This window comes from Lonchura striata, chromosome 5 (genome assembly GCF_050655825.1).
Source record: "Lonchura striata isolate lonStrDom1 chromosome 5, ASM5065582v1, whole genome shotgun sequence".
Taxonomy (NCBI): domain Eukaryota; kingdom Metazoa; phylum Chordata; class Aves; order Passeriformes; family Estrildidae; genus Lonchura; species Lonchura striata.
Window position 1 is genome coordinate 53,720,841 of NC_140707.1, and position 27,964 is coordinate 53,748,804.

At 42.5% G+C, this 27,964-nt stretch overlaps 1 protein-coding gene and 1 long non-coding RNA gene across 9 annotated transcripts in view; one reads left to right on the forward strand and one right to left on the reverse strand.

Moving 5' to 3' along the window:
• Positions 1-27,964, reverse strand: part of STON2 (stonin 2) — a 68,087-nt gene that overhangs the window by 7,123 nt on the left and 33,000 nt on the right. For all 8 annotated transcript variants that reach the window (XM_077784007.2, XM_085580602.1, XM_085580605.1 and 5 more), the window contains one exon: positions 4,912-6,747. In XM_077784007.2, coding sequence (XP_077640133.2) covers positions 4,912-6,747 — 1,836 coding nt within the window. The remainder of the gene's footprint in view (positions 1-4,911; positions 6,748-27,964) is intronic.
• LOC146767376 (uncharacterized) lies at positions 6,743-27,570 on the forward strand. The gene is made up of 3 exons (XR_014955709.1): positions 6,743-14,793; positions 15,282-15,378; positions 19,803-27,570. It is a non-coding gene; the product is annotated as an uncharacterized LOC146767376 (long non-coding RNA).

The window sequence follows — 27,964 nt, forward strand, 5'->3', positions numbered from 1 at the left end:
AACTGGAAAAAAATTCTACTTGGTGTTAAGTCTGGTAAGAATTTTATCCAGAGTCAGCCTCATATTTCAAAATGGTCTCACCAAAGTTTACAAACCGCTGGAAGGTTTGTAAAATAATGTGTGTGCAGCAAATCCAGTGAGAGGCTGTGCAGTTCAGCAGAGACCAAGGCTGTCCAGCACCATAGCTGGAGACAAGTTATGAATGAATGAATGGGTGCAGTTATCAAGCAGATATAGAAGCTCAAGTTCTTGCATGCATTAAAAATACATCTGCTTTTTATCAGGATTCATTATCCCAAGCAGAGTACTGACTCATTTGCCCTGGTTCTAGAGCAAGGCAGGATCTCTGACAGCCCTTCCTGGCTTTTCATACATGGATATGCTTTTTCTTATCAAGAGCTGTGGTACATAGCAGGCCTTCCTGCTGGTCCTGCCCACCACAGGAGAGCAGCAGCCCCAAGAGCTCTCAAGGAGATCACTGTGCCCTCCAGCACCACAGTGCTTTTGCTTTTGCTTCTGGCCAGTTCTTGATGGTGACTGTGGTGAGAACAGCCATGGTGGCAGCACAGTTCAGGACCTGACATGGGGCCTCTGGGTGACACAGCAGTGCTCTCTGGTATTGCATTATGAAGATGCCTAAAACTGGCTCCAAAAATTTGTGTTCAGCACTCAGTTCTGGCAACCAACCCTCAGTCTCAGGCTCCCCCATCCTTTCATATCTCTTTCCTCACACTGTACCACTCTCAGCAGACTCCTCATTGTAATCCTTCCTGCTCATCTGCTTTGATATACTTTTCCTCTCTAGTTTGCTGTGGGTTGCTCCCTCCTTCAGACTGGAGAATGCCAGCAGCCCAGGAGGAGTGGCTCTGTTCCCTGGTGCAGGCCACATCCACAGCCGCAGAACGTTCAGCTTGTGCTGCGACACTCCTGAGCTGGCATGTGCTCAGCTGCTTTTGGGGTGGATGTGTGTGAAGGTATCACTGGGAAGTGTTCATCTGGGCTTAAGCACACTTCCTGCCAGGTGCTTTGGAGAGCTGAGCTTTTCAACTCTTCATAATTTCAACTGGACACTTGGTAACACCCCTCTCCACTGCATAAAAATGATGGATGTTATTAATTTAAACCAGCTTGGCTTTAAACAAGGCAAACAGATTAAGAAAGCAACTCCTCCACTGAAGCTACTGCAAAATTACCTAGCCCATCAGTGTTCATTACTGTCCCGGGCATGAGGTTCACCAGGCACTACCTCTATAGATTGTTGAACAGGCTCATTCAGAGCTCTTTCTTTAATGAACAGGTACCCTTCTTAGTAAAATCAGGAGGAATCAACACACTGCTTTTGTTTTGCACCTCTTGTTTCCTTGAGCAACTACCAGTTTGTTCTGACAATCAAGGATCTGATAATTAATATATATACAAGTGTAACTGTGATTGGAGAGAATCTGTTCCAAATGACTCATGACACTCCACCTGTCCCAACATGTGTGGATTAAAAGATATAATTTACTTCAGAAAGTATTCCAGGCAGCATGCCTGGGATCCACAGCCAAACTAGAGAAAAGTTCAAATCCAGATCCAAGGCTCGGCATAGATGTTACATCCCTGCTTCACAGAAAGAGCATTTTCCCACGATCAAAGACTGTTTGGATGTTTCCCTAATATTCTACTGGTGGATTAAAAAAAAGAACATGTGAAGCCCAGCCAGGAGCAACTGGAGCTGTAAATAGCCTACAAATAGGCATTCTTCATCAACTCTTTTGTTCATATTTATTTTAAACAGGTCATAGGTAATAAAGTTTACGAAGTTGTAAAAATAGAAAAATATTTGCTATTTGGATTTTAGCAATGTGCTTAGTAGAATCCAGTCCTAATTTTTTCCTTACGTCAAATCATAGTCAGAATATGCACTGTCCTTCACTTGCCACATGCTTTTCAATATTCAGTCATAAGCAGATACTTTGGCTACAGAATAATACAGACAGTGCTGATAACACTGTCTCCTAGAGTGAGAGTGCAAAGGGCCCCATCCAATTAGAAACCACTGAAAGAAAAAAAATTAGATAAGAGTGTAAAGCTGCTGAAATAATTCTAAACAATCTGGGTGCTTATGATGCTACAACCTGCATTCAAGCAGTTACAGTAGGGACACGCTCTCCTGGGGACAGCAGGCTTGGGTGTCATGCTCCTCTCCTCTACAGAGACTGCACCAGTCCACATTCAGCGAATGGAGTGAAGCACAGGAGGTCCAGCTGGCTATCTGGAGACCTCTGGAATTCTGAGATTGCGTTTGCAGGGGAGTGTGTGTCAGAGCACACACTGTGCATGAACAGAAGGTCCCAAAATGTGTGCATACATATGTACTCCTGTGAGCATGTCTGGCAGACGGGCACATGTACTGGAGCACCCATGCAATGCATATGCCCCAAGTGCCGTGGACCCGTTGTGTGGCCTCTGGAGGCAGGTGGAGCTGCAGGCTGTGGCCACCTGCAGCACTTCCCTCAGTTCCAATATGATGCCACTACTTCTCCACTGCTCTGGAGTCCCAGGCATCAAAGCAGCTCATTAGCAGGCCAGATATCTATGGAAGACCCAGAGTGCTCTTAGGGGTGAGTTACAAGTATCACACAGTAAGAGAGCATAAAGTGTGAGTCATAGTTTTGTGTTTAGTGCTTGAGAACTGCATCATTTATGACAACTTTGCAAATACATGAAGTTGGGTTATTATATAACTTGTGGATGGGCTGGATACAGCCAAATGTGCACAAGGCTGATAGTTAGATCCCACATGACTATCATATCTAAGAAGGAGTGGGAATGAATGCTTCTGAGTACCATTTAATATACCTCTTTGTTTGCTGCATACTTTGAGAAAGGAGAACCATGGGATGGAGTACACCCAATAAACAGAAATAGTCCTTGAAGGGCAAGGTCAGATATAAACTACTTGGCCTGCCCTGTCATCACTTTGGGATTCCCTCCCTCTCACATACCTCATGTGTCTTGGCCAAGACAGTGCTTCCAAGGCTCTTCCTTTCCCTGAAATAACATCTGATCTGACCGGAGGGGTGAGGACACTCTCTTCCTCTCAGGATATAAACAAATACACACTGCCCTGCGTTTTGCATGATGATACTGATGGATAGATGCTTTGTGGCAGGGGTCCAACAGCAGCAACAAATCTGTAATGTATTTCCTTCCTCCTGTCACAGTGTATATACAATAAAGAGTCACAATGGGAAAGAAGGAAACAAGAGGCACAGATCAATATTTCCCTCAGAGTAGGAATGGGTAAGGCAGCATCACCTTGTTGGAAGCAGTAGAGACAGGGGTTTTGTCTCTTCTGCTGGTTTGCTACTGGCATGTTCTGTGATTGTGTTAAAGTCTGAGGGCTTTTGTTTCCTCAGCTGTGATGTCTGTATGGTACACTGAGATCTTTGGAAAGAAGATGCCAGAGAAGTCCCAATTTTCACAGCATCTCATTCTCAGAGCTCGTGCAGATTGCATACTGAGATTTTCTTCATAAGCATCTTATTGCTCATAAACAGCCTGGAGGGAATTTTTCATTACTATATTTCTCTCAAGTTTTTTCTATTTTTCTAGTTTTTCTGATTTTTGACTATAAAAGTGTTACATGTGGAACACTGTTCCTCTGTACCTCAGTATCCAACACAGTTCTAGGACTCATCCAGAACACAGTGTAAGTTTCATCTTCTTAAACCTCAGTCTACAGCAAACCTGGAGCCTTCCCTTTTGTCAGTGATATCCCTCCAAATTTGTAACCAGTGGTGTAGTGTCCTTGAGCTGAAACGTGACCCAAAATGTTAGGACACTTGGATCACTGTTTGCTGACACTGAACTCAAACTCAGGAAAAACATATAGAGAGTGCCAAATCTGGTACCACAATGAACTTTCCTTAAGGGAACACTGAAACCGTCCCAGTACCCAGATGCATTACTACAGCATTAATACTGAAAAGTCCATCTCATTGGTAAAAAGCTGTTCTCGATCAGATATGTCAAGATGTAGAATTTATTACAAATAAGAATAAACCTGAGTTGTCCGGCTTTATTGTGCACCATGGATGACAGGCAGCATGACTAGCAGAAATGACCAAAGGGAACAGTAGCTTGCCTACATCATTTTCGTGTTTAATTATGACCATGTTCTAGAAATAAAAAGACTTGGGATAGAAATACAAAGGGAATTTCATGTTGGTATTCTCTCTTCAGGTTTAAGCTGCAATTCCCTGTCTGCACAGCTGTCTATTTTTTTTAAATGGTTGAATGATGTCTTCTGTTCTCTTACAATCCCCATTTCAGATAATTCAGAGGCATTAATTGTGGCATATGCATTGAAATATGTAGCACGGGCCCAGTATGCTTGGAAAAGATATTGCATGTGCTGGAACTACAGCAATATATCTGATCCTGTCATTCAGTATCATAGCATAGAATATTGCTTTTGCAAGTTTCATGAAAAAGCCCTGCTTCCAATAACAGTACAGAACACACAGATGTTTGATGCCTAGGTTTCATAATCAGAGAATCACAGAAGCATCTCTTGGAAAATATCTTTAGGATCAAGTCCAACCATTAACCTAGCATGAATTTAATTTACCATTAAACCATCTCCCTAAGTATTACCTCTTTTAAATACCTCCAAGCAGAGACAAAACACATATTTTTGCATCTAGAAAACCTGAAATTGTTTTTACCATTAGCTGTATTTGTAGTATACGTAAAACTTATTACAATGAAGGGTCAGACAAATACTTCATGCAACTAACTTATGCCCTTTGGTACACTACAGAAGATGATGTATCTTTCACCATTTAAATTCAGTATTTCTTATCTTTCAAAATACATAATTTGTTTTAGTTTATTCCCGCAGAGATGGTATATGCCACTCACCTGAGTTTTTGTCAGGCAGTCGGTTTATCCTCCATACGATGGAATTAAAGGCATGTTCATATTTGGCAGTTCCCAAAGTGACTCTCATTACTGGCTCGGAACCAGATAGACTGGTTGATCCAAAAGTGGCTCCCTTGTTCACCTTGGCTTTCAAAGATTTCTCCCCCAGGACACTCTCCCTGCGGAAGTTCTTCACCCACTCACTTGGCACGGGGTAGCGGATCATCACATTTTCACAAGGGACCTGAGTTAAAGGGTCATGGTTGGAAGAGAACCCTGTGGACATCATCAGCCAGCTCTGCACTTCCACCTCAGCACCATTGATGCTGGCAGCTGTCCTCAGTGCAAAAGGCAAAGTTTTCTCAGCAAAGACAGTCCTGAATCTCATCAGTTCAAACCGACAGGCATCCAAGGGGTTGAACAGGATAATACGGGAGTTATTAAACACATCCTCATCCACACATGAATGGAAGCGGCAGCTGTATAATTTAATCCACTTAGTGGTAGTAGTAGGCATAATATCCTGCCTTGCAACTATTTCATTCCCTTTGATCAGGATATCATTAAGGCCCAGTCTGCATTCTGCCAGGCCAGAAAGGAAGCTGAGAACATAGATATGAGTCAGCACACTGTGCTGGAGAATCACATTATCTCCCTTGGCCAAGATGCCATGAAACTCATCCCTGACATCCACAGTGATTTCTTCTTCTTGATAATTCAGTCCCACTGTGCTCAGATCTGTTGATGAAGCTGGCAAGTTCATCAGTGTGTCTTGCACAGCAGTGATGAAGCTAAGGAAATCTTCATAATCTGTAGTCCCAAGCTTGATAATTTGCTCTCTCTCTGCAGTGTGTGCAATAGCTGGCTTAGGCTGATACTTCTTTTTCTCCTTGTATGTTGTGCGATCCAACCGCACGCTGTGTATCCTTCCATTCTCATCATAGTTCTGCAGCTTGCGCTCTGAAATCTCATGATTGATTTCAAGTTTGAGTTCCCGAAAAGGCTTCTCTAGCCCCTTCTCATAAAAAAGCTGTATACAACCACTGTTAGTCAGCTTGACGTATATTGGTCCCCAGTGTCTGGATGACATGATGTTCTTCTTCTCTGGGATCCTCAGCATCATTGGCCACCCATCCTTTGGCTGAGCTGGTGCCAGGTTAAACAAAGCTGCATCCAGATCATATGGCATCACGGGGTCATCATCAGGCAAAGTAGGGCTGCTCACACCATCTGGGTCTCCAATCTGGAGCTGTTTGAGCTGCTCTACAGCATCTGTGTGTGTTACAGTCTTCTTTGCCTCAGGGAAACTGACGGTATCAGGCTCTTGATGGAGAATAATGAGAGAGTCTCTTTGGCTTTTGCCTGGAGCACTGGAAACAGAAGAGCTTTTGGAGCGTCTCTCTTGCTCCTCAAAGAATGAGCTGAATGGATTGATGGGTGAGGGTTGGACATCTCGAAGAGATTCATCCAGAAAGGGATTAGTAGCACTCCACGGTGGTGTTTCAACAGAAGGCAACTTGGTTAAAGAGGAGAGATCTAGTTTTTGAATTTTGGAGAGGTCTCCCAATGTACTTTTAGGACGTTCTCTTTTCTTTAAAGATGTAGTGAGATTAAAGTTAACATCTGGAGCCTGTGTTTCTGCAGGTGGGGTATCTGTTTTCAAGGGAGAAAGGCTCTGTGGTGCAAAAGTGACTTCATTGTCATCAAAAGTCACCCAGCTGGGAAAGCGAACTGTGGTTGGGGTAGATGAATGGCCATTCATGGAGGTGTTGCGCAGCTGCCAGTTGACAGCCTCCATATCTATCTCTTCATCTTCCTGGAGAGACGAGGAGTTGTCTTTAAAAAAAGAGGGGAGGGGAGGAAATTTCAACTTATTATTCTGGAGTTACCTAGTTCTCTCCTCAAAAAAAACCTCAGAGTCTGCATGCTCAAGGAAGGCCTATTCAAATGTCTAGGACTCATCCAGAACACAGTGTAAGTGGGTAAATACCACAGAAGTGGATATAACCCAATAAACTGATTCAATTAATAGCTCTGTTGCATCTATGGCCTTTAAAAAACTTTCAAGTTTAGTACAAACTATGAAGCCAAGCCTATTTTCGTCAGCTTTCCTTTTATCACAGCTCTATTAATGGTAGAAGGTCAAATCTGTTACTGCTGCAGACAACAGCATAAACAGACACTAGGAACGTGCATGGAAACTAGATTCAAGAGTATACAGCTCAAAGCACAGAAGACTTTTTGTCAACAGGAGGCTACTATCTGCTTATTTTGCATGGAAGAAATCCCTGTGAGGAGAGCAGTTATTACATCCATGTGCTTCCTAGGTACCTTTGGTATCAGTTATTGAGTGGTAACATTAAGAAATGTCCTCTCACAACCTTGCAGGACACCTTCTTCCCATGAGCTTCAGAACAATTTTGGAGACAGAAGAGGAAGAATCCACCTTGCCTCTTCTCAGGAAGATTACAGAGGGCAGATTACAGCTGGAAAATCCCAAACCTCCACGCAACAGGTTTCAAGATAGATTTGTAAGCATTCCTCAGACTTTTTGAGTGTCTCTGCAAGTTCTGGCACGTAGAGGAGGTAACTGCTCACACAGGCCAAGCCCTCTACTCTTGCTACTTGAACACACCACATGCAAAAATTTTAACAACTTAGTTCTCCAACATGTTAACTGTTAGTATAAAAGTTAGGTTTTATGGCATAGCTAAGAGATATTTCAAAATCACCACAGACTAAATAAGCAGCAAGAGAAGGTGCAAGATGAAAAATGGAAGTCACAGATCTGATCTCTGCAGTTTCCTCTTACTCATTCTCCTCCCACTTGACTGACTTCTCAGGTCATGTTGAAAGGATTCATCCTCAGGTACCTTAAGATTTCAATTCATAATAGTCCACCAAATCACAACACCTCTTTGAACACAATTATCTAAAGGTAGCCCACATAAATCTGGCCTGCTTAAACCTTGTTGCATCCCAAATCCATTCTACAGTAGTCCTACACAGACTGTTCCTAGCAGTGGTTTAGTGACTATTTAAATACAATGCCCATTGCTTGGTTAACTATTATAAATTCATTGAAGTTTAATTGCCAAAAGAAGTTAAATCATCTGAAGCTATAAAGAAGTTATATCATGGAACTTCCACATCTATTTAAAACACAACGAATTTCATCTAGGTTCAATTAATTTATGCCCATGAGTCTCTATAAGAACTGCTATATTTCATTTTAAATGTAAGCCATATGCAGATACTAAACTGAAGATAAAATGCAAGAAAAGGATGACTCAGCCCTCACAGCTAGGTTGCAGCAGCCCTCATACTGCAAGAAAAATGTTGAAAAGGACAGTCCACTACATATTCTCTTAAAGAACCCTAGAAGTTTTTGTTGACTTTTTCCAGTGATGTTTTGCTTTTTCTAATAATTATCTCTCCACACAGAAGTCTGTATTTATGGGAAAGAAGGACTACTGTATTTCAGGGGTTTGTGCTTACAGTGCTTTACTGCCCAGAATTATTTGCCTGGTGTCCCCTGCACTCACACCACCCCTTGTTGGGAGAAGGAAAAGAGCATCTTCCCAAGAAACAAGACTGAACTAACCATTAAGACACTGGTTTCACATTGCCAGAACAGCAGTAGTTGCAGCTGTAAGTCTCACTGCACTTTGCAGGAAGCTATCAATCATTTTCTTCTTCTCTGTTTATCTTTATTCAACTGGAGAAACTAATTAATTCAGAACCCTTTCACTCCTTTCCTTGAATAAAGAAAATGCTCAAGATAACAAAATTAGTTTGTAATGTAGAACTTTTTTGAGTGATCTAATTAAAAAATACTCAGTCTTTTTATTGTGTTATGTTTATTGAATAGTTAAAGTCTAGTTCATAAAAATATTCCATACCACCAGCATGTAAGATACGGTATGGAATAACTGAAAAAATATTTCAGCACTGTATACAGTGAACTCCCCTTTGTCTTGTATAGATCTTGGCTGCAACTACAGTTTTATAGAAGTTCTTTATGTATTCTGCAGTCTGTACTATGCAGTGCCATAGGAAATCAGAATGTGTCTGGCTAGTCTTAAGACAAAACCAAGAGTAACACATTGTGCACAAAACTGATAAATTAGATTTGCACAGAAAATATCCATATTCAGAAAATGTTCTTTCCAGATCTACTGCTTAGTTTTTAGCCTCTGAATACTTAGAAGTTAGTGTACTAATATCCCTAGACAGAATTACAGTCAAGAACAAGCATACAGCCTATCCAAAAATCACCAGAACATTGCAGCAAAGAGAGATATATAGCTTTGGAGTGTAAGTGCCTGTGTCTCCAATTCATACCATTTTATCATGTGAACAGTAGACTCCAAATTCATGTAAGTATACCCCAATGGTTCATGAAAAATACTGGACAAGGTTATTAGCATCTGGAACAAACTGTTACATCTTTATATCAGGCAGGAATTACAGGTAAGAGACAGTTACTTTTAAAGGGAGTAAAATTCTCCTAGTCATAGCTAGAAAACATTTCATACTTCAAGTAAAAGCACTGCTTTTCACTTAAACATATCTTGCTTTGTTGCTTGTTTATTTTTTTCTAGTAAGTATGGCTACTCTAAAAAGAAATTGAAGTAAACACTTTTTGTTCTCTTTACATACTTGAAAGAGTGGAGCTCTTGTGTAACACAACAGCAATGAATGGGTCCCAAACTACTATAGAAAAAGAGGCTTTTTGATTTAGCCCATTTGAGAGCCACAGATAGGAAAGCTCCTGAAGATCAGTTCATGTGTTTCCATTAGCAGGCCAGAAGGTGGTACATTAACACTGATAAACTAGGAAGAAGTGTTCAAGATTTTTACAAGATTTATACAACACTATGCCTGTTCAAAGAATTCACATGCTACATGTGACATAATACTATTTGCTTATAATTAGAGCCAAGTTCTGAACAGATCTCATCTAAGTGGTGGAGAAAATATTTAAATCTCCTTCTTCTACCTGACAACTTATTTCTATTAAACAAACAGGTATAGTCATAAAGTAGTTGTCTTAGCAAGTAAGCATACCTACATGATTCATTACAAATCATTTCTAGCCCTGAAGACACGGCACAGATATGACTGACATATTTTCACCACTATATCATCTAACTGTGTTCTCAGCAAGGTGTGCTCAGCCCAGAGATTACCAAAACAGTGACTACACCCTAGATTTAGTCACTGCTTCTGCCACGGGAATACTTACACTCCCAGTTTAGGTAGGCAAGACAAAGCCTGTGTGTGAAAGGACAGAGCAGAGCTGGAAAACATCAAACTGAACCTGTTTCAGCAGAGAGATCAATAAGAGAATGAGAGAGTCTCTGTGTGAATGAATCACGCTACTACTGTTTTTTCCAAAGGGAGAACAAGGTGCAAAGGAGAAGAACAAAACATGCACAACGTTTTTCAAAAGAGGTTCCTTTAAAGATATTTTGGCAAAGATAAATGAAGACAGTTTTCCTCAACACACTTTGGACTTCTCTCCACAGATGTCTGCCTTCCTCTCTGATTTTAATCCACAGTACATACAACATACCCTTCAATAGTGGAACTGTCACTGAGATGAGACTATTGACCTCATGAAGAAATGAGAGTGAATAAGGAAAGAGAAATGTATCTGCAAGCCCAGGATGCTTCATGAAATTGGTATCTAGCAAGCAGAATAAATCTATAGCCGGCGCTATAAATGCAAAAACAATCCCACTCCATCTTGGAGGAGCTGGTGAATATTGAACAAGGTCTATTTTGCAAAAGGCAATCACATGAATCTCTCATACACAGACACTACATTACTTCATTATGCTGTAACTTTTCAAGCAATGTATCATGGGCCAGTAACAAAGTACAAAGGTTTGCAGACCTTGTTAGTTTTGTCTTGACTACTTGAGATAATACCACATGGAACAAGCCTGTCATTTGCAGTGCCATACTGCAAGTGCCAGCTGCTGCATCCGCTCAAATCTGGGGTCCCACTGAGCAGCATAACCTTTGGTAGCAAAGCAGCTATGGTCTCATGCCTTGAGTTATGGATTCAATTGGCTGCTGCAGTACTGTGTAGGTGTGGGGTCTGGCCCTGCTGAATAAAGGTGAGAAATGTTCCCATAGCTATAGGAAAATCCAAGGCAGGAGACCATCGTGTGTTAAGTGGATGACGCACTCTGGGCTTGCTATTGCCAGTCCATCAGTTCAGAAAGTCTGCTGGGTAGTAACCACAAATGGTAACATCAGCTGATAACAACTTGGTAGTCAATGCAAAATAACAGGTTCTCTGCTTCCTAGGTGGGCAGTTCATGCATGGCTGAAACCAGTGTCACCCCAACTATCTGTTCAGCCTTGTGCTGATTCTTTAGCAAAAAAATTAAGTCAATATGCAGGGATGTTGAATAAGACTGTACCAGTGCTCAATCCACTGCTTACAAAAATAAACACTGCACATCATTTAGAAAGAGACAGGATATTTTACATCTTCAAAATGCACTACAGCAAACACTTCTGGCTCCTCACAACATTTAAAAATAGTAGCACTAACTTCCTCATTCCTGTGCCCAAGGCACTTCCCAGGATCAAGTTTTATATCATATCAAGTCAGCAGCTCACATCCTGTCTGCCAGATATGTCTGCCTATCTCAGGTCATGCGGTCAAGAGGTAATCTCATATTTATACGCTACCTTCACCCTGAGCAGTATCAAAATGATTTACAAGTTATGTCACTGCTGATATTTAAAACAAACCCAAAGAACAGTTTAGAAATTTCTAATGTAAGAGTCTGTGGAAACTTCAGTTTCAGTTATATATTTTAATAATTTAGTTATTTGAATTGTGAAGACAAATGTGTTTCATAAACAACGCAGCTGATACATAGCTATTAATTATGGAAGATAGAAGTGCTCAACTTTTGCCTAACACTAACACTTTTCACCCCTGTAGCTTGCTATGCAAACATTTTCTATTTAAAATGCAGAGAAGGCCATCTAACTGCATGAGAGTAGCCAGTTTGGCCAGTTCCTGACTCAAAGCATATGTGAGCTCCAGGCTACAGGTAAGTTTTATGTGAGGTGCTCAATGCAAAGGTGCGAAGAGCTGTAACAAAGCCACGTGTGTCTGAATTTGTTTCTTGTTTTAATTTTGGAGGGATTTTTGACACATAACACAAAGGACTGAAGGTAACTGTCTGGAAATAGAGTGAGAAAACAAAAAGGACATGATCTACACGCAATGCCTGACCCACATAGATATCACTGAAGATGTGCCTGTCAGCTCAATACCCACACCCTCAATAAAAAATAGTAATTAAAGGTGCCTGAGAAGCAGGATGATACAAAGGATATGACACAGGAATGGGCTGCAAAAGTCTTAGGTGCTAATCTGAACCATATGACTGTCTAAGTGACCTTCAGCTAGCAATTTATGGTCTCTGCTCCACAAGATTTCTCTCTGTAACAAAGCAAAAATACTGATGTAATGGGAAGTGCTAATGGTTGTTGTCATGTGTGTTTGATAAATAAGTTATCCTAAATCACGTGAAAGTCTGTGCGTTTTCTAGAAACCATACAGGATAAAGGGAATAAGCAAAGAAGCTCCCATAGGGAATAAAACAATTGTAGAGAGTAGAAGATGTGGCCTTTGGCTGAGCAAAACTTAACTTATGTGTGTCAAGGTAGTTCTTTGTGCACTGGCCATTGCAAGCAAGTGTATCTGGATGAAAACAAAGAGAAAGGTGGAGAAACTGGAGTAAACAGCTAAGGCTCAAAGCTTACATACTGGACTGGCTGTGAAAAACAAGAAGAAATGCTGGGTTTTTGCTTCATCCTGTTTGCTCCTCCCATAGGCTGAGAAACAGGGTACTGTCCACATTATTTAGAGGCAAGGAGGATTCCACCAAAAAATATTTGAGGTAAATGAAAAAGGCTTACCAAGACCTTGGAAAGCAAATGCTTGCAGCAACAGATTATGAAACATGCTTCTTACACTTTATTTGGTTATTGTTCTGTTATTGTCTTCAAAATTCATATTGGGCTGTTGCTAAGGTGGTTGCAGGGTTGAGTCAGGATGCTGCATTGCTGGTTCTCACCTCTTGAGGCCTTTAAAGATGTGTTTTGGATATATGTTGAGCATGACAATTCACAGAGACAGAACATAGTAGGAAGAAATATTCCCACTACTGGTAACCTAACTCCAGCCTCCTCTACAATGACACTGATCTCAGTTTTTGCCCATTCAAAAAAAAGTGATGCTACAGGGGCTGTGCTGAAGAATGTTATGAAAAGCACAGCTGCGCTGTCAGTTTTTTCTTGCCCTGCCAGTCTGATGAGTACAACCCTGCCATCCACAACTTCAGCCAACTTTGGAAAACAACAGAGCTGACCCAGCTCACCCACTGTACACATATAACAAAAGGACTCCCAAAGAGGGTGGAAGATAGAAAACTTTCCAGCTTGTTCATCCAAATACATTTTAATTAATTGTCCTGCTATACAGCCCTCTGTCCAAGCCTGAGAGTCTTGTTATCATCCTGTGGTGTTATCAGCATGTCATCTCCAACCTCAGGCAGCTGTCCACCAGCCTGGGAGCCTGCTGTGACGGACTTGCTTGTGATATATTGCTGTGATTGATGAGGCCATTCCCCCTTTTCTACACTCATCTGCTCCAGGCCTGAGACTCCCTTAGCACAACCAGTCCAGGCTCCCACCATAAAACCCCAGCTGTTATTCACAATTGCAGGAAATCAACAGAACCAAATACTGGGCCGTTGCCTATCTTATGTCATTTGGAGTTCTGTTTTTCCTTTTTGTATGTATGTGTGTAGCTGCCACAGTACACAGGATTATTCAGGGTCACTCCACAGAAACAGCCAAACAGAAATGACCCAACATGCAATTTCTTCCTCTCTCCCTTGGACCATGTTGGTGTGATTACAGTGAACAGAAAGGCATGGGATTCTGCTAAGTGTAAAAGTTTGAGCAAAAGGCACCCACACAAGAATGGAAAGATGTAACTCGTCATGTTATCACAACACTGTGGAGAGAAATGAAGAAGAAACCTATACTTCAGTCCTCTGTGCTGATTTTAACTTCCCATCTTTCCATCTTTAACAGGCATCTTCAATCCAAGCTACAATTCTGGCTGAAGGCAAAACACAGAGTATACAAAGTGCAAATTTCTGAATGCTAGTCCTGAATAACTTCTCATACAACTGATTTCTCTTATAATTTTTAGGTTTCAGCAACCCTCATCACCACCTAGTCTTAGCTATGTGCCCTATTTCATCCTCAAATGATGCTCACCATTCCTTTGTTGGAAATGCAGAGAGGGGAGGAACAGGGAATCCTGAAAACTTCTGTCCTAAGGCACCAGAAATAGGAATTAGTCAGGGTACTAGGGCTGGATAGAGAGAGGGAGCTCTGATAGTGTCAGCACAATCCCTGTAAAAAATACTCCACAGAAAGCTAAGTGGAAATAGACTTCTACATTCTGGAAACGTGGAAGGGACCTAACAGATCTCTTCAGGGTACAGGACAAGATTAGGGAGGGAGAAAAAAAAAGGTATGGACAGTGTGATAAGAAGACTTACTGCCTCTATCACCAAACTGCGTAGCTGGTTTGGTAGTGGCGCCGGAGAGACAAGAGCTGAGCACAGAATGTGACCAATGTGAAGGAAAACAACAGGGCCCCCACAGCTGCTGTGCCCTGTAAACAAAGCTCAGCTTTCTGAAGGGCCATGTGAGATTTTGCAGAAGAGTCCTGAAAGAACTGAGGTCTGCCCAAAGGAAACAACAGGGATTAGAGACATGAAGAACATGGGATAATAAGATGAAGACTTCACTGATCTTAAACAAAAGGTACTCAGATTATAAAATATGTATTTTAATATACTCCTACAAAAAGATCAAATGAACATTTAAGAAATAAATGGGTAACACCTAATGCATAACCAAAACACCCAAAAGCAGTATCTTACATAGTGCACTGGAGGAAATTGACAGGAGTTACCCAGGAGGAACAACGTTGCTGTGGACAAGAATGCTCAGTTCACTGGTGAGCATTCTACTCTACCATTTCAATGACTAATCATGTCCTAGGAAGAGATTTTTTTTTTCTTCATGAGATAATGCTGCAAAATTGCTTCAGTATGTTATGAAAATAGGGGTGGGAGAATTTTTTTTTTATCCACTGTTTTATTTGGATAAAGGACTTGTAGAAAATGTCAGAAATAGCTGTCAGATGAGAAAGTACAGTGGACTTCCACTAGGTTAGCAAGTCTAGAAGAAATATCTAAACTCATTTAGGAATGTAATGTATTCTGATCTTTTGCACTGCATCTCTTCAGTTTGCAGATTTGTACCACTCATCTAGGTCACATCACGGTCAAACACCAGAAACAAAAAGACCAGTCATGTGGACAAGGATATGCACCCTGTGGAAAGGTTTGAATTTAACTTCTCACATGGAATGGCATTTCTTGTAGGCTTTGTTCAGAAACACACATATCAGCACTTGAAGTCATAAGAAGAATTCTGCCTTCCCACTGGCTTCAGGAAAGCATGTTTCTGATTGAGATAAAAAAAGAGAATGTACTGGGAGTGTGTTTATTTGAACCACAATTTTAATGCTCTAGAAATGCTGAGAGCTTGCAAGATTAAACCCTGTATTTACTAACTCAGCAGCGTCCCGTCCCGTCCCCCCCCCCCACTAAATTTCTCCATCATCACTGCACCACAACATAAGGGGGAAACTCCAGAAAACAAGGTATCTATTGACACTTGGCAAATCTGCACTTGAGTTCTCCAAGCTGGATCTAAACAAAACTGTTTCTTGGGATTAACTCTCATGATTTTGGATATGAAAAGTGGTTCACCAGTAAAGCAAATTGAAACCTAGATCTCTCATTAAATGATCTGAACAATTGGCAGCAGCCTGACTGTGCAGGGATAAAAACCATGCCACAGTCCTGTGGACAAGCCAGTCTCCTTGTGAATAGTTTCAGGACGCATCAGGAAGCAATTACCAAATCCCAACAAAACCTGGTTATGACCCCTTTCCCTCATCACCAACTATCACTTAGGAGAAGCCAGAATTATTTTTCTTCTCTCTCCCCTATAGTTAAAACATAAACTAAGGGGATTTTCTTTTCCCCCTTTAAACTTTTAGCCCAGTTCAATCTCTTTGTGCCGAGCCTTTTGTCTCCGGGAAGAGGCTATTTCGCTGGAAGCCGGTGGAAAGACCACTGTCCGGCAGACAATGGAGCTGTCTGCAGAGCGGGCGCTCGGGAGCGGAGAGCGGCACGGCCGAGCCAGAGGCGTTCCCGGCCTGTTGCCACAGCAGCGGGAAGCGGGATGCGCTGCCCGCCGGGAGCCCGGGCTGGTGCCGGTGTCGGTATCGGTGCCGGCCCCGCGGAGGGCAGGGCAGGGCAGGGCCGGGAGCCCGGGCTGGTGCCGGTATCGGTGCCGGTACCGGCCCCGCGGAGGGCAGGGCAGGGCAGGGCAGGGCAGGGCAGGGCCGGTGCCGGTATCGGTGCCGGTGCCGGCCCCGCGGAGGGCAGGGCAGGGCAGGGCAGGGAGCCCGGGCTGGTGCCGGTGTCGGTATCGGTGTCGGTGCCGGCCCCGCGGAGGGCAGGGCAGGGCAGGGCAGGGCAGGGCAGGGAGCCCGGGCTGGTGCCGGTGTCGGTATCGGTGTCGGTGCCGGCCCCGCGGAGGGCAGGGCAGGGCAGGGCAGGGAGCCCGGGCTGGTGCCGGTGCCGGCCCCGCGGAGGGCAGGGCAGGGCAGGGCAGGGAGCCCGGGCTGGTGCCGGTGCCGGTATCGGCGCCGGCCCCGCGGAGGGCAGGGCAGGGCAGGGCAGGGAGCCCGGGCTGGTGCCGGTATCGGTGCCGGTGCCGGCCCCGCGGAGGGCAGGGCAGGGCAGGGCAGGGCAGAGCCGGGGCAGGGCGGCGCTCGCTGCGGGCCGGCTTCGCCACAGGCTGCTCCGCAGGACCAGCTTGTAGGGTCAAGCCTGGGCGCTGGTTACAGAATTTGAACTAGATCAAAATTACATGCACCAAACGCGTTAAAGGCATTGCGTGCCTGGAACTCGCATCCTTCGGGGTCCAGCAGAAATCTCCATGTTGGGAAAACACGGGAAGTCCCTGGATATAGGAATTTCACAGGAAGATCTGGCTGATCAAGGATGTTGAGTGGACAGTTTGCAATTTTAACATAAGGCAGGAGCTAATTCTACATATTTTATCTGTCTAGCAAAGCAGGCTACAGTAGGAACCATTGGAAAGTCATTGAATGAAGTGGCAACACCTTCCCAACACTAAGAATAAATACAGATACCACTGGTAGCATTATCCTCTGTAAACACAGGGTAGAGTTTAACAGGAGGGCAGATACTGGAATCCTATATGCTTTACTCAAGTTTTGGCTCTCAGCACTGAGTCTCTGTACGTACATGCAGCTCTAGAATAGGCAGTTTCTTATAATCCACACCTGAGCCTCACTGTCCAAAGGGAAAAGTTCTGGTTGCTTTTGTGATAGGCAAGAGCCTTTTCTCAGTGATCTTTGATGGGGAAAAAAAAGAAAAAATATCTATTGTTATCTTCTTATTTCCCTTTTTACCTTCTCCATTTCCCTTCTTATTCACTGTCATGCTTGGGTTCAGAAATTGAGGAAACAACATCAAGCAGACAAAGCAACTCCCTTTTCAGTCAAGATCAGCTTTAGTTTTGATTGGGTTGGAAGAACAAGGATCCTGCCTGCAGCAGCTATCTACTCCAGCAGTTTGTAAACGATAAATTTTATATAAGTACACCAAAGTCTGAATGTTTCTTCATTTTCTTTTTTGACCTGCAAAGCAGGCTGAAAATCTCTTGAGAACAGGAGCTCTCATGAGCGTATATGAACTTCAGGTCAGGACAGAGTCTCCTGGATCAGCATTCCTGACAGCATTTCAGTGATTCTCTGTTGGTCCCAGCTGGAACCTGTACATGCTGAGGCAGCTGCAAAACAGACAATAAGTTCAACTGAACAGTTTCCAGCTTCAGTAGAGCTCTGGAGTTCAGCTTAAACTTGGGAAGGAGAAAGTTCAGGCTGGTTCTTTTCATTTACATTCCTTCATTCATTTCCTAACAAGGGACCACCTGGAAAGGGGGTATTGCCCTGTCTGCCCATGGATGGCCAGATGCCAAGCAGATTATACTGCTGAACGAATATATTCCTCAGATGTCTGCACTGGCACGATGCAGCAGATAAAAGATATGTAAAGCAGAACTCCTATATCCTGAGAGCAGCAATTCTGCTGAAGTGGCAAAAGGGAGCCTTACTTGCTGCACTGAGCCAGTATGAGACATTTTTAGATGGAAATAATTTTGTACACCTAATTTAATGTTGACTGTAAGGGTGTTTTACCATAAATTATATGTTTAGTAGTTTGTACTTAGGGATAATGTGTGTGGATTTCCCTCAAGTAAAGAGGGTCAGAGGGAAGTAGTCAACGTTATGGGATGGATAGCACCTTTGGAAGCAGTGATTCTGGAGAAGATTTGGATAATTATCACCCTCTGATGTGATCCTGAGACTAAAAGCACCAATACAATAGGACTTAGGAAGAGAAAAACATGAAGGGGATGGGAAGTAATTTCACTTGTGTATTAGTATGGTATGATTCCTGGTGGAATCTTATCTTTTGTCTACAATTCAGGAACATAGAAAAACTTGGAACTCTTCAGAAAAGATTCAAAACAATATAGAAGAATAAAAACTCTACCACACACGAAAAGACAAAAGCTCAATCTATTTAATTGACTCTACGGGAGATTCAGGAACAATCAGTCTGTAAGCACCTACACAGAAGATTATAAAAGAAAACCTGCTGTGATCTAATAAGTGATATGTGGTAGTTGGTAGGCAACATGGAGAAACTGATATTAAAAACCATGCAGAGGCAATTAACCACTGAACTGATCTACAAAAAGCCCTGCTCAGTGAAGTCACAGGAGCACTTTAGGCAGGTGAGATGATTCTAGTTCTCACAGGAACCAAGTCAGGGATGTGCTATGGTTTGTGATATGCAAAAGCTCCAACTACATGATCACTTTAAAGCTTTCTGACCTTTTAATCTGCATGGGAAAAAATACAGCAATGGTTATTTAAGCATCTCCATCTCACTCCCCTGTTGTGCAATCAATTTCAAAACAGTTGAATGAATTTTAGTGCTGCTCCCTCACAGAAAAATATTAATAAAACTAAATTAGATGTGTAGAGTTGATGTCAAATTGAGCATCTTGGAACTGGCTGTAAAAAGTGAAAAATTCAAGTTACAAAGAAAGCCAGACCACTCATCAGAAGGCCAAATATAAACATATCTGTGAGGATGTCCTCACACAAGCTGCTTTCAAAGTGCTCAGATATACATGATCCTACATGTGATACTGTAGTACTACATGATGTTGAAAATAACAGAGAAAATAAAATGTTTTGCATGAGATTATCTTTCCTTATAGAGCACAACTTAGCTGAAATTTGCTTTTTTGCACCTCAAAACTCGGTTCCTGATGTACACTTTTGTGTAAATCCAGCTGTTTATTCCTTCCTGCATATATGAGGGCAATGCGCTGCTTGTGCTTTCAACAAATACCGAGGCACTGAAATCCCCTAACAATGCAGCCTTGACGAATCTGAATTGCTCACTCACCCACTGAAATTCTATACAGAACAACTCAGAGCTGTTAAGCTCACAGCAAAACCTGCTTCCAAACCTTCCCTTCCTTCAACATCTGTGCGCACAGACACAAATTTCCACTATAACTTCAGCAATATTTAGAGGAAATTAATATAGCTCTTTTCGTATGTTTCATTTTATCTTCTACCACAGAGAAACAGCCAACTTTTCCTCCGTCTGATCAGAAGAGAAACAACGTCCCACGAAAGTTCACGAACCAAACCACCCTCCTCCCCCACATCCTCCTCTGCTCTACAGCACGGTGCGTTCCTACCAGCGCAGCGGGCGCTAGGAATACGGCCCGGGGGAAAATCTAATGCCGATTTAGTCGCATACATAAAACGTACAATTCTCTTTTTAATCACTCGTTCTCAGGGGACGAGACATCAACTCTCTATCTCATCCTAGCAGTAGCGCTCACAGCATCACAATCTGCCTGTAAATAAAACTTTCCCAAGTCAGTAATAACGTGTTGGAGGTTCCCTTGGACTTCATGGGTTGGAGATGTTTCCCCAGTCTCTTTTCTCTGCAGTATCAGCCATCCCTCCGCCCGCCCAGGCGCGCACCGGCCGCACCGCTGCACTACCTGGCTTCTAAAAGAAGTTTCTGCGCCGCTCCTCCTCCTCCTCCCACCGAAGCAAAAAACCTAACGCGAGGCGGCCGAGATGAAGGAATGCCGTCCTGGCGGCACCCACCGCGGTCAGATCCCTGCGGAGGCTGGCTGTCCCCGCCGTGCCCGTGGCGCGGAGCGCGGCGCCCGCCGGAGCCGAGCGCGGCCCGCCCGCTGGGCAGGGCGGGAGGTGGGGAATGCGGGGCGGGAGGTGGGGAATGTGCGGGGCGGGAGGTGGGGAATGCGGGGCGGGAGGTGGGGAATGCGGGGCGGGAGATGGGGAATGTTCAGGTCGGGGGCAGGTCTGGCACACCCAGGAAGGCAGGAGGTGCGGGACGGACAGACACGCAGGGAGCAGCCGGCGAATCGGGAGCGGAACTTCCCGTTAAACTCCGCTGAACAAAACTCCCCAAGTTTTGCGGTTTCTTCCTCCAGTAAAAAAGCTGCCTTTTTCTCTCTCTTCTTTTTTTTTTTCCTTTTTCTTTTTTTTTTTTTTTTTTTTTTTTGTGAAACTATACCAAACTGCCAAACATTTCAGCTCATCACCTTGCAGAAATGAAGCAGGCTGCTCCCCGTGAACCACTGTGTCCCGTTAACTCTTCCGTCACCAACTGGCTTTAGGATTGCGATTTCCTTTTGTCCTCTCAGGTGAACTGTTTTGGATTTACTCCAGGCTGGGTAAATATAGAGATCGCTTTCAAATGCAAAGCACATACCACATTTTAAAGAACTCAGTCAGCCAGTCATTTCTAATCTCCTCAGAAACATTTTCCTATGTTTTTCAATCATAGACACAAGTCTTTCTGAAACTAAGGGACAGAAATTTGAGGGTGGTTTTTGATCACTGGAAGGATATGAGATTCCAGTGCTGTCTTACAGATAGAAAATTGAAGGAATAAACCACCTGTTTTTAAACACCAAGCAAGACGAATTTATGACATCAATAACAGGGTATGTCCATTTGTGATAGCAGGAATTAGACTTAATGATCCAGGAGTTCTTGCCAGCTCTTGCCATAAAAGGAACAAGAAGGAGACCTAACCTACAGACCAAACAGACAGGTCTACCTACACAGAGTGCTCCACCTGCCAAATACACTTCTAGGTATTCCCAAATACCCTGGTTTAGCCTGTATTTTTTTCTTTGCCCTTACCTCTGCCCCAAGAAGTTCAGGTGTAAGATTGACAAACACAGGAACAATCTGTCAGTGCCTCTGAGAAACAGCTAACATCCTTCTGCTCCTCTGTGACGTTCCTTGGATTATTCAGGTTTTTCTCATTTCCCCTCATTGATTACTATGTAGAAAAAAAATACATGTGATATTTTGACACACTGAGGAAAACAGATTGTTTGAAGGAAAGATGTCTGGATAATTGGGAAGTAATGCCAAAAAGTACCTGGCGTACAGAAAAATTATTGATTTGCCATTTACCCATTAAATTATATCAGTATAGAAATAATTTTAAGTATGTGGAATTACCCACAGAAGGTAAATGGCTTTATGGCTTGAATGGTGGAGTGTGGCAGCATGCAGAACCAGAAATGAAAGGCCAAGCTATGACTTCTGAGTGTTGGTACAATGGTGATTGTGAATTAAATGATGAAAGGGGGTGAGCGTAGGTGATTGAATGAGTGTGATCAGGCACTGCAGGGACAACTGTGTGAGTCTTTCCTGTGTGAAAGGTGCCAAACAGCATGAAACAAAGCTGGTGCCTGCCAGCCTGCAGAAGAGACACGTCGGCCTTACTAGAGGGGATGTGTTGATAGGCAAGGAGTCAGAATCGGGGGTTAGATGCCTCTCCTCAGAAAAAACCCAAAACAACTAGTAAATCAGAAATGGCCACATGCTGTCCTTACTTGTGCCAACATATCTGTCTAGGCCTTTGCCAATTTTAGCCTATGCTACTCATCTAAAATTAAACAATTAATGGAAGAACCGGAACATTTGTTTTGTAATTCCCCCCAGTCTGCCAACCGTGAAACTGTCGCTTATGCAACACCGTCATGCCTCACTTCCCTCCCACACCTTGTTGTAACAACTTCATGTAGCAGACAAGGCATTCTCTGTCAGTGTAAGAAAAAGCTTCTTTCACAGAGGCTAAAAATTCCCAGGCTTATAGCAAGTTGAGGCTAAAGCAGAACAAGATGGAGAAATTAGCCCAAGGACAAACTGTTTGAACAAAAACTTTTAAAGGTGTGGACTTAAACAAACACACTGGCTGAAAAAGATGAAAACTCAGACCTGCTCTTGTGACTTTCCAGGTGAACAGCATTCCTTTTCTCATTTTATCCTTTCTCTTCTCAGCCACGGGAAAACTCTACGTAGATAGTTCTGTTTGCTGTTCTGTCTGTTCCCTCAATCTTTTTGTGCAGAACAGTAATGTAAGATGAGCAGGGAGATGAAGTCATCCTTCCCTAGACTCCCTCTTTTGTTTCTTGTTCCCAATTAGGGTCCATAATTAATCTGACTACCACGACAGAGCACTGCATGTGGTCCTGGGATGTCATAGACATACTGAAGCAAGCTTGTTTCTCAGGAAACATGTTTTTTCCTCATAAGGTGGCAGTCCCTTGACCTTTTGTCTAATACAAAAAAAACTTTTAAAATGTGCACATTAATTAACTCAAATTAGGGACAGAATCAGATTTGTGGGGAAAGAAATAAAATCTGCTTTCCAAAAAATACATGCACTATAGAGCTGTTATTATCTCTACGCACAATGTCTCAAAAACTGTCAACAGCCTTTGTAAAAAAATGTAAAAGATAAATTCACTCCAAAATGCCATTCCACTGTTAAGCTGGTAACTCAGCCTCTGCTTGGCTGTGGGAAACCTAAGCTAAACTCTATTTTTCTTTACGCAAGAGCTCAACCTGAACTGTTTGGCAGCCTGATGGATCTCCTTGCAGAGCAAATCGCTGAGAGGTCTCTACATTCTCCCAGCTACCCCTGAGAAGATGTAATTTTCATCACACCTCACATTAATATTTCTTTTATTCTTATTCATCCTTGCAAACTATGAAAGCTGTATGAAAGTCTGCTTCAACTCTGTTTCCTGAGGCATTTGAAGCATAAGTAACAGATAAGGACTTGCTCTTGAGCAGTATCTTGTCATTGCTGGCCTGTAATCATCCTGCAGAAGTTGAGAAAGAGTGAAGGAACCAAGCCCAGACTGAACACAATCCTCAGCCAGCAGTATTTGGCTTGTGTTTATCAATTATTTTGCAACCACTGAATTCTGAACAGTTGCTATTCCAGGATCCTTTTCTTGGAAGGAAAAGATGGCAAAAATTAAAGCTCATTCTTGTAGTCTAGAATGGTGTTCTATAGTATCATCCTCATAGGACAAGATGGTTTAGGCCGGGATATAATCAAAGCAAAAAAACCCAAAACATAGAGAAAGAAAGGCATCAAAATACCTTAGAAGAAAAGGTTAACTGAAAGCCAGATACTCCTCAGCTATATAACATATGGCATAATCCAGGCACTACTCAGAGCTAAATACAACTTCTTTGAAAGTTGACTGAAAATATGAATAGCCAAACCCACTGATACCGGGGAAATCTACAAGACATAGTCTCTGATTAGTTTCTGCTTCTTACATAAATCCACATGCCTGAAGCAGCCTTTTGCCAATACACATTTAAGGTCTGTGAGAAGAAAAATTTGTAGAGAAGTTCACAGGTGACAGACCACTGTCCAGCTGGTCCAGTGCTCATGCTGAGAACTCAGAGAGATGCCTCCTTCAACCCTAAGGGTGTCCTAACCATGCCTGCCATTTAAATCCATTTGAAATGGATCACTTCAGCTCCACCTCCCATCACAAGTGACCAAGCCCTTCTTGGCCTCTGAGTTGTAGGCAGAAGCTCTGTGGCTGAGGAGATCAGGATCTGTGCAAAAAAGAGATGGATGGAGTGGGTGAGGAAGCCAGGGGGAACACAGGGTGCTGTTAAGACCTGTCTGGTTGAAGAGACACGTGGTTGGGTTGGACTGATGTTCACCCATCTCTTCCAACAAAAATACAACTGATATTTTTGTTTGAAGTCTTTCAAGAATTTACAAATGAGAGTAGGTATACATGCACACCCCCCACACACATATAGAAATACAGATAATTATATGCATAGACAGAAAGAGAGTACCCTGACTCACCTGCTGCATGCTTCTACTGCCTTGTGACTTGCAGGCACATAACCTGTAAGAGAAAGGCTTCAACCAGTGCCTAAGGCAAAAAATCTGAAATCTTAACTCCTGACCATAATGAGCAGAAGGCATACCACTTCTCCAGTGCAGTAACACTGAAGGGAACAGAGACATAATCTGAAGAAGCAGCAAAACCAGAGCCAAAGTAAATGCACGATCCTCAGGATTTATGAGGAGGAAATAAAGCTTCAGTCTCTGGCCTTTCATTCTTCTGGAGCAAAGCAAACTCTGACAAGCTCAAGGAGTTACATATTTGTGAAACAGCTCTTAAGCCATTAATGACTATTACAAAAAGCTGTCTCCTTTATTTATGCAATTTATAATAACTTTATCTTCAAGTGGAAGATGATTTTTAATGAAAGACTTGTGTATTCTGCCATGTTACACAAAAGTCATAGCTATTGTAACTTACTCCTGGTTGAAAGAAGAGGTGGTAAACATCTGGACCACAGTGTCTAGAAGCTGAAAGAAGCCTCAGTCACCTTAATGACAGACATATTGCATAAGTCAGTTTTTTTACCTCAATTTAGTGGAAATTTTGTCCCATTACCCTTCCTATTATGTTGCCAGCACAGACAGCACAGCATGACTATTCTAACTGGGTGTAACCAGCTTTATTCTCATCTGCCACTCATTTCCATGGGACTGGGGAGCTACATGGTTAAAATCACATTCTACTGAATCACTTGAGGAATGCTCAGAGTGACTTTCCTCAAGACCAGTAGTTACAGCAAGGGACAGCGTGACTCTATCTTGGCCAAGGGGATGAGTTGCAGAGCTACTAATTGTGTTCAGAACGTGAGAAGCCAAACAAAGGCTTTTCACATCTGAGGCATCACGGTTGATTTGTCCAGGTCATGGTCTGAATGGCTGATGGAGAAAAATTCTCCAGGCCAACAACATGCAGTTTAATGAAGACTTGTTCAGTCAGCCTTATTAGCAAGGAATTTTGCAGTGTCTAAGGAGGAGGGGTTGATATGCCTTCAATAGGGCACAAAGGGTGCTAATTTCCAATCTCTGGTCCATTCTTTATAATTCATAGCCAAATTATAAAGTATGAGAAGCTGAGGGGAAAAAAACCAAAAACCATGCAGTTGATAAAGGCAGCCTTTGTATTCAAATTTCTGTGGGAGAAAACACAGAGTAGAAAAATATAGTGGAGGATCTTCACTCTTCCCACCATCTTACCTCATCACAGAAATAAAAATTACTCTATGCTTATAGTGCTCAAGAGTCCTGCCATTCATCACAGAAGACAGAGATAGCACAGAAACATGCCATGGCCATAGTTCATTGCCTTAGTGGGGCTAGCAGTTATTTTTTAAGAGAAGTTGTATTTTCATCATTTTTACCATTTGTTCACTGTTTTGTACAAGTGTTGACTTGAAAATTAGTTTAAAGTAAACTGTACCAGCAGATGCAGAATACAATTTGGAGACCATTACTGTACATTCACCATAGTGCTTTCCTCTTTTTAAACATCTTCCCTTTTTTGTTGCATATAGTCAGTGTGGAAACTGACTTTATTAAACACATTGCAAAGCCAGCTCCACTTACATGAAGAAAATACTAAATACTGCATTTGCCAAAGTGAATTGGGATTGAAGGCTTTTAAGACAAAAAACTAAAGAAATATATAGGGAGTGTTAAGTTCGTAAACTTTTCAGGAAAGATAGTGAGGAATATTTATCTCCCGATGATTACTAGGCAATTAGATTAAAAATGGCACAGGAACATATTTTACACTTTCATTTCAGGTAGGTGACAGGCTCAGTAGCAATTTGGCTTTGATACATGTCTCTCTAGATTACTGCATGGGGATTCTAGGTGGTTATGATGTTAAGCACAGAGATCACTTGCCTCCAAAACTTGTTCATCAACTTGAGTGGCATTTTCCCAATTTATGCTAATTTGAGCAAAGACTTCTATACTCAAACTCTACTCATACTATAGAAAATAAAGGGGGTTTTTTTGAGACGTGAGGGAATGATTTAAGAAACAAAGTTAGAAAAATTAAAATATCCATAAAATTGAGTTTTAAAGATAATACACATTTTTTTAATGTAATGCTAGAAATCCAAGTATAAGAGTCAAACTCCTACAGCATCATAGAAAATAGAAAATTTTCTATGGAAGTATTCCAGGGAAATATTGCAGCTTCAGATTCCTGTAAGGTGCAGAAATTATCATCACTGATGGAATTTAAATGACGCAGCAGGGCACTCCAGTAAAGCATTAGCTACTGCTAGAATTGGTATGTATTTTCTTAAAGACTACTATTACTTCACTACTTTGCAACAGTGCTACTTCAATTATCCAGTCAAAAAAGAGAAATTTAACTTCAGAAGTAGATTATGAAGAAATTTGTCTGCATGCAGAAGGGCCTCCTGCCAAGTAAAGGGGAATGACAGTCCCTTTTCTCATTTTCCCTTCCCTCCCAGAAGGGAATGCAGGATGCAGCAGGTCACTCGCTAGAAACAAGGTGATGCCACTGGCATCAAAGCTTTTAAGCATTTAAGTTACTTTAAATTGGAAAGAAATAGAAGTAGAGCAGCACCCAGAAGAGAAAAAAATGGACAGGAAGAGAGAAAATCCCATGGTGAAGAAAGGGAAAAGGGATTGTGTGGGTTAAAGAGCATTTTTTAGAGCAATGGCAGCTGGGAGGCTCAAGAACCACCTTTCAACTTTTCTGTAAAGCAGGAGATGGGCTGAAGCAGGGGGACTAAAGCTGTTCACTAAGAAATAATCCAGATGTGGAAAAAGTATAGCCTAGTCATCCATCCCTGTATTTCCTTTCCCCTTACTTCTTCCCTGAAGAAAGATGGTACAAGAGGTACATGAGATGGGTTTCCAGGTCTAGCAGGAGAAGCCTTCTGTATCCTGGTCCCTGCTGTCTGACTTAAGAATGATCCAGCAATTATCAGGTTATTCTCAAGTGCCTTTGCTCCTTGAAGAGCGACTCTTTCCCCTGCCATCTGATGAGGGATGGGATGATTTCTACTAACCTGCTTTTCCTTTTATCCAGCAGACAAGGAGCTACTGACTCTGGCAAAAAACCTTTCTCCTTTCACACCAGTTTGTTTCATTAGTTCAGGTTTAGGTTGTTCAGACACACGAAACAAACTGGTTTTGTTCTGTGGATGCAGCTGGACTGTCAATCTCAGCAAAGCACAGCTCATCCTTTTGCCCCAGCAGTCCCCCACCCTCTGGCAGACCTGGATCAGCTTGGCAGGGGGACAGGACTGAAGCCTGTCACCACTTTTAAACATCTGAGTCTCTTGGCAACTGAATCACTTGGTGAAAGTAGATGGCACTCAAAACACCTTCTCTGCACTTCCCTAACTCCCTTGCCCTCTAATAGCCCCCCATTACCAACAACATCACCATTACAAGAACCCTTATTTCCATTACCTCTGACTGCTCTCTTACTGAGATGCCATCTGTTGTTGATGCCTTTTCTAGTGGAGCACTGACCTCTCTTAGCTAAGCTGCCTTGACCTTTA